The 10,335-nt window shown below is 28.7% G+C and overlaps 2 protein-coding genes across 2 annotated transcripts in view; both read left to right on the top strand.

Moving 5' to 3' along the window:
- Positions 1-3,991, top strand: part of LOC106684623 (deubiquitinating protein VCPIP1) — a 20,733-nt gene extending 16,742 nt beyond the window's left edge. Inside the window, exons 13-14 of the mRNA XM_014426811.2 lie at positions 113-376; positions 877-3,991. Of these exons, the coding sequence (XP_014282297.1) occupies positions 113-376; positions 877-984 (372 nt within the window). The 3' untranslated portion in view covers positions 985-3,991. The remainder of the gene's footprint in view (positions 1-112; positions 377-876) is intronic.
- A 2,272-nt stretch (positions 3,992-6,263) lies between these two features.
- The window catches only part of LOC136795016 (nonsense-mediated mRNA decay factor SMG9-like), a gene marked incomplete in the record, with an annotated part of 10,202 nt that continues 6,130 nt past the window's right edge, over positions 6,264-10,335 (top strand). The window contains 4 exon segments of the mRNA XM_067050340.1: positions 6,264-6,432; positions 7,867-8,027; positions 8,107-8,171; positions 9,859-10,051. Coding sequence (XP_066906441.1) covers positions 6,382-6,432; positions 7,867-8,027; positions 8,107-8,171; positions 9,859-10,051 — 470 coding nt within the window.

Below are 10,335 nucleotides of genomic sequence, written 5' to 3'. Positions count from 1 at the left end.
ATATAATTTAAGAAGTTATTGAGCAATTTTCTGTAATACTTCATTTCACTTATGTTTTAAAATTTTGTGAATTAACTTTTTCTTTTTTTTTTATTCTTTGGCTTATTTTTAGTTCACCCTGGAGTTGAACTGGAATGGCATTGACTTGAGAGAAAGGATTGTTTGGTTCGAAGGTGAATCTGATGAGAGCCTTAATAGCAGCTTGTATGATACTGCTGCTAATATTATAAGAAACAAGTTTTCTACAACAAGGTGTAGTAGTTCAACCAGTAACAGCCCAAGCAGTAATTTAATATTGGATGACTATGAATTAAGCAAGCTCCATGACCTCATTATCGGAGAACTTTTGGAAAGGACTAGTTCAGTGACTAAGCGGGTATGTTTTTATCCCTCATGTTACCTTAGTCAATGATTTGCAACATTCGTCTATTTAAGTAGTTTGTTATATAATTCCTCTTTCAATCATTTGTATTTCTTCCAAATTAAGCAAGCAAGAAACTATATTCACAACTCTTCAAAAATTTCCTACTTGTGCTCAATTTTAGAAGGAAAAAAATAGTTAATTTTTTTGAAAATTTTCACAATTATTTTATTTATTTTGTACACATTTTCATTACAATTTGGTAGAAATATTCCTTAATTTATTTTCTCTTATATGCTGCAAAATTGGCTTCCATTTTTTTGAGATGGCAATGAAAACTAATCTTAAATTTCTTAATTTTATCAGTTTAAGGGGATTTTTTATTGATTATATTAATCAGTAGAATCTCTAAATCTATATTAAAACCATAATTATTACAATAGCATTAATTGTTAGTTATTAATGACAAATATTTTTACAATGAGACGCTTTATTTACTCATGGCTTGTTTTTAGTTACCTGAGAATAACAAAAGACAACACCCTGTGGAAGATTATGATGCTCCGCGGAAAAAACATTCCCGAGAAGATTTTTCGCCTCAGCCTTCTACAAGTTCAACTTGAAATTATTTTCAACTTTCATACTAAAATTAATTGGGTTATTTTTCGATTCTGTTTCCAATTATTTGCTTCCTTTACAGCACTGTGTGTTATCAGAAATCGGATCTCTTAATTTGAAGTCATTTATTTATTTTTAAGAGCTGATATCAGAACACACACACACACACATATATATACATTAATTAATATTATTTTTAATATTGAAGAGTGTCCATTTTGGTTTATTATATAAATTTTAAGGAAAAGTATATATAAATTAATAGACTACTTTTTCTTTATTTTTTTCTCTTTTTATTTCTATCTTTTTCATTTCTTAATTTAAAGATTAACAGTCTACTGGTAAATTCCATTTTACATTAATTTATTCTTATATAATTTAAAAAAAAAGAATTACAGTCGCACTTTTTTCTTCTTTTTTTATAATAGGGAACAAACCTCACCAAATCTGTTATGTTCTCAATTAATGTATGATATTAGTATAAAAATACTCTAGGTAAATCTGATATTTAGGAATGTATTTGTATGTGTATCCATACATATACACTTGCATTTACATAAATATTAGAGCACACACAAATACATAATGTATTTAATTTTCTCTCATTATTTCTTATTCAAGGATAGATTATTGCGTTTAATGAGAATTCTATCCCAACTGACTAAAAATGAAGTTCATATTTTTTGTAATATATTTATGATAAATTTTATTTCATTTATTAAAAAATTCTTACAGTTTAATTTATATCACATTGCAAAATTTAGATCCTTATCTTAATAATAGTATACTTCTATTTAGTAGGGTTTGTTTTTACATAAATTAGTGGATAAAATTGTATGATAGATTTTTAAATCAATTCTATTTGTTTAAAGTTTCAGCTAATTCCTAAAACAGATATTTAAAGAAAAAAAAAAACTAAAATGCTCTTGTCTTCTAAAAATTATTCCTTGTTTTCATTTATTGCATTGATCTTATTTTTCAGGATTGTATTTATATGTAATTAATCTTTTTTATTGTTTTTCATTTTTTCTATATTTTTTTTTAGACTAGAAATTTGTATTATTTTCACCTGAATTTAACCCTGAACTATTGAATTCATGTTACATTACTTCCTTTTAAATTAAATACTATAATGTACTTAATTTAACATCTATTTACGCTTGACAATTGATTATTGTTATAGATGGTCAAAATCTGATGAGTTTGTTATCAGTCTTTGAAAAAGATTGTCCCCGAGGATCATTATTGATGAATGCATATGTTCCTTCTGGGAGATTTTATTTACCATAACAAATAAAATGGTTAACAAAAGCCAACTTCCCTTACCTTTTATTTTTTCTTTGTCTGAATATGTGTGTACGTATCTTTGTCTTGGTGCTAAGAGGGCCAATGGTATAAAAAGTATCACCAAGTCGGCTTCAAGATGCAGATATATACATTTGTTCATGATCAGATGTGCTATTTTATGAAAATAGCAAAACTATATTGCTAGCTTGATCAAATTAAGAATTACCTATGCAAAGGAATACCTAAAATATAAATAATATTACATCGTATCTCACATACAATCTACTTTATTTGAAGCTTTAATTAGTAGTATTAAATTTATATCTGTAAATATGGATATACATATTTTCTTATTTCAGTTCTTGACTGTTTTCTAGCAAGCTTTCAATCAATGCCAACTCTATTTTATATAGAGATATAGATAGCATTTAATATATTTTCGAATATATACGAGTATATTATTAGTTATAATAATGACTGAGTAATTTTAATATTGGCCACTTTTTGCAAAAAAAATGAAAGTGTTAATGTGAGTAATAGTAATTAATAGATCTTTTTCTATGGAGAGATATTTATTTATTGTATATAAACAGGACCGTCTGTAAGTTATGCAACAAAATTCATTTTTGTTTATTCTAATATTGAACTTCAACTTGTTATTAGTTTAATTTTAGCATGATCAGATGTCTCGGAAATGTGGACAAAAAGTAATTGTTTTTATGATTTACAGCAACCCATTACACAATCCATTCCTAGTTATTTCTATAATTTAATTTTTTATGGTCTACAAATTTTTGTTATTTTGACATATTTTTTGGTCCTTGGTGCTATGAATGTTGGAGGTCAGTATTAAAACAATATAATATCTTGATACAACTTGAAAAATTAATTATATTAAGCCTTTTTTTTACAAAACTAAATAAAATATTGCTTAATATGATTTTGGAAACAGCATAATTTTGGCTGGTGTAAGGTTTTGTAAACTTTATTTTAATAAAATATTAATTTTTGTTCCTTCACAGTATACACAGTCAGAAAGGACTATTGTATTTACAATTGCTTTTTTATTGGACTATATAACAGTCTTATTGTAATCGTGGCATACTATGTAAATATATTTAAAAAATGTTTTTGTAATTGCAGTTCCGTGAAATAAATATAGTTGGTGGATATTATACCAATCATTGGTGCATTGTTATTTAGAAAGAACATAAAATTTTGAAATTTAATATTATCTCGTCTGCTTATTTTAAGTCTTAAGTTCAAACTCATCGTTAGTTGTAATAATTACTTATAATTTTAAGTCCTATGGCAAATCATGTAAAGCTTTATACATATATATATTGTAAACATATTTTTTAGTCTGCAAGCTTGTAGTTTTTTTTTTTTATTTTTGTTTCTAAGCACACAAGAGTCTATTTAAGTAAGGATAGTTGATTCTTTTGTGGGATTCAAATGGAAGATCCCATCTGAAGCGAATTGTAAAGCATATGATATGTTCTTATTGCTATTGTAATTGCTTATTATCTGTCATAATTTTTTTAATTTTCAAAACATATTCCTATGAAAAGGGGTCACTTGGAAATTGTATATGTCATTATATTAATTTGTCAATATTAGTACGAATATAGGGAGATTTGCATGTGTGATATGAAATTAATTTTTATTGTGATATAAATTTTGTACATATAAAATAAAACGTTTTGTTTATGTTTTTTGTCGATACCCACTGAAATATAAGTTATTCCAGTTTTACCTACAATTAGCCTAAGAAATATATTATTTATTCATTAGATTTTTAGTTAAACTATGGTTAAGCAAATGATTAACATAAGTAAATTAATTATTGCTGTTTTTGCTCTCAAATTGTATATTTTGCTAGTTATAGATTGAAAAAAAAAATTTAGAAATATGATTTGAAAAATCTTTCATGTTTTATTAATAAAAATGTATCTATATGTTTTTAGGATTGAATATTTAAACGAGAACTTTATTTACTAATTTCTTTAATGTAATTTTATACATATTGTGATGACTTACATTGTCCTCATGCATAAAGTCTTCCTTATGTGCAAAGTGTATAAAGATATAATTAATTAAATTTGTTTTAATTTGAAGGTAGTTTCATGATACTTGATATCCACTTCCTTAGTATATTTCCTATTATAGCTGTAACTAGTAATATTCTTGATTTTCAAAGTAATAAAAGGGAAAGAAAAAAAACAAGCTGGGTATACTAAAATAGAAAAAAATAGTAGGTTTGGGTCTTGAAGATTGTTTCTATGCAATAACATACTTTGATAGATCACACATCATCAAGTCCATTGCTGAGTGTGATTTATGCACCAGATTTACTTTATTGGGGACATACTGTCATGTTTTTATAAGGGTAAAGAGGATAATAAAAACATATCCTTATGGAAACCCATAACCATCTACTGTATTTTTTGCTGAGTCATACAGAAGTTTCTGCACCTTGAATTAAAAAAGGAGATTACCTTGAGCAAATATCAAAGGTGCTTCATTTAAAGTACTGTCTGGAACACAGGTCAGTGTAAGGGGCACCATTACAATCACAATAGATGTTAGAAATAAGAAAAAGGATTGCACAATGCTGCTTTTTAGTAAAATAGGCCCTTTTGATGCCAACATGAAATTGATTGCTGCTCAGAATTCACCAGGTTGGTGATTTTCTTTTTTTCTTAAATTCATGAGTGTTTTTCTTAATTAAGTCATTTCACCTAGATCAAATGAAATTGTAGCTTCTATTAGTTTCTTAGTATCATGATTGAACCTATGCATGCTATATTGTTTCATATAAAATGTTAAAAATAATATTTGATATTACTTTCTATCCTGTGACTTTTATTGTCATAATATATAGGGGTACAAATACGTTTCCGCTGTTTTCTAACAAAAAATGAGGAATTTATTTTGAAAAAACGGCACATTACATTTTATTCAAAATATTGTCCATCACTGTTATCTTTTTCCATCTTTCTGGCAGTATTCGAATACCAGGTCAGAAGAACTCTTTATCTTTGAGGCTATCCACGAATCAACCCAATTTTAGGTATCTTCGTACGATGTAACACGCTGCTCAAGCAGACCATGTGGCATCCACTGGATCAAGTTATAATGGGAAAAGGCAATGTCTGGTGACTACGGAGGGTAGGGTAGGACTACCATATTATGTGCTTCCAAATAGGTTTCGACCTATGCCGCAACATCCAGACGAGCATTATCATGCAGAAGAATACTTTCTTGTAGTTATCTAGAGTATTAACGGGCCTGTTTTTCCTCGCATGCTCGGCTCAATTTCAGTAATTGCATTCGGTAGAGAGGTCCGGTAATGGTTTCGCTCGGTTTGAGCTACTCATAATACACGATAACAAATGTATCCCACTGGATGTTTGGTTTGGCTTTCGATTTTGAAGCTTGGTCCTCAGGTTTTCTCTTCTAACGTAAATGCAAGTTTCTTTTTCCTTTAAGGCGAATCTTCCTTCAATAATACTTCCATTTGGTTCTTGGTCTTCCACATCAAACTCACCGTTTTTAAACTACTCACGACAATTTCTCTCACTTGATCACTTAAAGCAGCCACACCATATGATTCTACAAGCAGTTGATATGCCTCAGCAGCAGATTTATCAAAGTAAAAAAGTAAATTAAAAGTTCACTGCAAATGACGTTTATTAGGTACAAAACTCGACATTTTCAAATCCCGAAACCAACTCAAATCGAAATATCCCGAACCCAAGATTTTATATTTCCGAATTTATATTCCTTTTCCAAAACATTATGTTCCTTATAGACCGAGATACTCGAAAAGCCGTACTTAATGTAGGATTTGTTGTTTTTCGATCTTACTTTATAATGATTATTTGTGTTGCGGGCCGGAACGCTACCGAATTCCTAGATGAGAAAATAAAAAGAAAGTATTTTTAATATCACAGATTGATTCTCTTTTCTTATTTGAAACCATGCGTTCGTGATCGTTTTGTTTTTAGCGCCCCCGGTGCCTTTAAATGTAAAGATCTAGCTTTTGACATGAACATTGATCCTTAGAATTAAAAAACAGCCGTATTTGATAAATCACTGTCCTTTTATTAATAATGGATCATGACAGAGGGCGTGAATTTAGAAAGAAAAAATATTCTACTCGGGTGAATAACTTATTTATTTTATAAAATTTTATTTTGATTTGAAGGTGTAAACTCTTTGATCACCAACTGCTTATAGAAACTCCCTTTTACTAACACTTTGTTTATTCTCTTTTACATATGGATACCTAAATTTAATTTGAATTAGTTATCCTGTTTTAACACCGAATAATAAATGGAAACAGTATATTATAGATTGTTTTCAAACTGCATCAATGTCTATTTATGGATATCTCATTCTAGACCCTTTCAAAACCTTCTAATATACCATTGTATACTTCAATATTTTAATCTCCAGCTATTCGCTGTTATGGAATTTATTAGCTAATGTGAAAGTTTTATTCTTGCCAAGTCTGTGTCACAATATTATTATCTGGTTCATTTAGAATATTTAAGCTATTATTGCATGTGTTCAATCACCTTCAATGGTTAAAGTATTCCACGATATGTTGTTTTCAAATCTGTGTTTACATGTTTTTTTATTTTTAGCTAGATTTCAATATGGTCTGACATCAAAATGTTCCTCAGTCATTCTGTCAAAGTGGGTTGGTTACTTCACATCTGATTTTGGACTATTTTTTATATTCTGCCTCTTTTAAAGCCTTAAATTGGTTGAATTTTTGTTTATTTAGTTTTCTATATCAAAAAGTAGAGCAATGTTCATGGGCATGTCGGGAGACTGTACCACTTTCTAAAAGTTATTATAAACATCTGGGAATCAATAGCTAATGTTTTTAATTTGCATCTAAGGGTCAAAAATATGTTGTACTCTGTTTTCTTCTTAACAATGTCATTTTAACCTATTAGCATTGACGGAAAGAACCCATACAAGCATAAAAGAGGAAAACAAAATTATTTATGGTTTATAATTCTGTGACAAAAACTGATGCTTCTTTTGACCTAACTTAATTTTCAGTTTTTTCAAAATTTTTCTAACTTGTAATAAATGTCAAGTAAAATTATAAAAAATAAAAAAAATGGAATCCGATAACATCGATAAGGGACTAACTAGATACCAACTTGAGCAATCTATGACAAATTTATTAAAATTGGAATAACATTTTGATCAATAATGCCTGAAAACAAGTTTCACTACAGGCGGACATGGACCCAAAGTTGATCCTTGATGTCTACAATGTAAAATCCAATTGAAAATTTTAAAATCTTATCTTCAGTAGTGAAGAAGTAAAATTATAATTATTTTTCTATGGAACTTAACCACCACCACTAAATATATATACTCCTATGTCCTTCCTAGTTATGTGCCTTTCACTACTATCGCTGGTGTGCCTCACTCAGCTGCACAAAACTTTTAATATCTTCAGATCAATGTTATCTATCTCTTAAAGAATAAAATAGCCCACTTTGATGGCACTACTTTCATTTTTACTATCTTATCTCTTCTAGAGTTAAAAACTTAATTCAACTTCATTTTAGGAAAGGGATGATAAACAAATTAAAAGACCGATCATATTGTTAAAATCCAAAGATGCTAATGTGAAAACAGATGAAACTTCATCAGTACCACAAACTATTTTGTTGAAGACCAGAGATGGAGAAAAACGAGCGGTTTCACCACAAGCTACTTCATCTTCAAAGTAACTTTATAATGAGTTGATGTTCATATTTTATATTCATTTGTCTCTGCATGTTTATGAATGTTATGTTTCACTGTAGAGGAGGGAAAGAAAATGATGCTTCACCTGTTTATCATCTTGCTCCAAGAGTTACAGCTCCCGACTGTAAGTACTTATCAAATAATCTTTTATAGTTTTTAATAATGAATCAAATAAGGATAGTAAAAAAATACAATTCTTGGAGGTGCATTCAAATTTTATTGTTGTTGAACTATCTTTAAATCAATTTAGAGTGAATTTTATTTTATTTATTTCTGCCATGTTTACACAACAGGTATATATGGCATATTTTCACCATTTGATACTCTTTCCTATGGCAGCCTGAGTGCCTTGGGAAACTCCATCTTATATCTTATGGACTAATTGGAATTCTTATATTTATAAAAATGGTATTTGTTCTAAAATAGTCACTTTAAATGGGCTCAAGATCTTAATCTCTCTGTTGATATAATGTTGAAAGTAGCTGAGTGTATTGGTATTCAGATAACCCAATGTAAGAAAAGTTTCATATCATTCTAACTTAAAACTGATATCCCAAATACCTTGTTAAAAAAAATATGGTCTTAAGCTGTACATTGTAATTATTTAGTAATGATTATCAATTATAATACTAATGAAGATTAAATAGTCCATATCCTTCAAAATATTATAAAAAGTAACAAAATATGTGGAAGAATATTATTTATTACATACAACTTCAAACATAAATTAACATTGACAAAAAAAAAAGAATATATGGGAGGCCATCATTAAGGAGTGGATTCAAATGTAACTGCTCATCTCAGAGAAAAAGTTTCCCACCGTGTATTCACAGTTGGAAACCACTGGTTCCTACCTGACTATTGGACTTATTGCTTGATTTTTTATCCTTAATTTTACTCAAAGTATCACCACCTTTTTTTACGATTTTATTCAATTTGAATCAAAGCTTTTTTCTTCATTGATAGCATGCATATGTTTTAATATTCAATTGGATTCCTTCTTATTTAATTTAGTCAAGAAAATTAATGACCAAGCTGATTATATCTGCAACATTGGTAAGATTTTTTACTGGGATATACATTAATGATTCCAAATACAAACTACTGAAAAAGTATCTGAAGCCTTTGGCATCTGATTATTTAATTACAAGGATGGGTCTCACCAATGCTATTCATACTAACTCTTGAGAAAGTAATCAGAAGATTTTAAGCTTAGTAGTATACATATTATCCAGATTAATATTGTCTTTATTATCCAAGTTTGAAGTGTTGAAATAAAACTTATGACAATTTGTTTCTGACATGTAAGCAAGAGAACATGGTTGATAAATTTAAAGATAAAATCTGGAGAAACATAGATTTCAGCTTTTAAATTTTGAGGAGAGGGAAAAAGAGGAATCATTTAATAAAACTTATTAGTCCATATCTCACAATAATGTTAAAAAAGCCATTTAGATTGAATCTGTTTGCCAGGCTGCATCTTCACAACTGTGAATTCCTCATTTGCTAAGATACCTCAGGAAGAACTAAAACTTGATCATTAGAGGGAATAAATGAAAATATCATTGAGTTCTACGACCAGCTTGTTAAAAAAAACTGAAGATAGGCAGAGCTGAAATAGGTTGGTAGATGTAGATCTGATTGATCTGTAAAGCAAAAAAAAAATTAATGTCTATATTTACATTACATGGTTAATTTTAAATTTTCTGTTTATATTTAATAAAATTGAAATTTATTGTAAGAAGTGCTTAGTTCCTAATTTATTTAGTTACCATGAGATTCCTTGTAATGTATTGTTTATTTTTTTCTAGTGGCATCATTATTGCCAGCTACATCAGAAATGAAATCTAGCATAAAATTAATTGCTCCTGACACTTTAGCTGTATCAGATTCAATTTTGGATTATTTGACCGATTCGACTGACTTCTTAGTTATTGGTTGCCTTGGCTATCAAAGTGTTGGGAAATCCACCATTATGTCGAAATTGGCTAACCTCCAGACTAAGTAAATAATAAGCTCTCTTATACTTTAGTTTGTTGTAAGGTTTATTTTAATTATTTTATTGTTCTTCTTGAAAATCATAAATTCTATACGTCACTAGATATTTAGGTTTACCTTCTACTATATATCATGTAACAACATTTTCTTGGTTTAAATCCCTCTTGTTCAACCATCTTTTCTTTTTCCTAACAGAATAAATTATTATTAAACTAATTATGAGAGATAGTTGACCGTGGATGATAAATGAGGAGAAGATGGTTGGGGGTGCGGTCAATGAAACCAATTCA

The sequence above is a fragment of the Halyomorpha halys genome, unplaced genomic scaffold (genome assembly GCF_000696795.3).
Source record: "Halyomorpha halys isolate HHAL.00 unplaced genomic scaffold, Hhal_1.1 Scaffold595.1, whole genome shotgun sequence".
NCBI lineage: Eukaryota > Metazoa > Arthropoda > Insecta > Hemiptera > Pentatomidae > Halyomorpha > Halyomorpha halys.
This window is presented reverse-complemented; position numbering and strand designations above follow the sequence as displayed.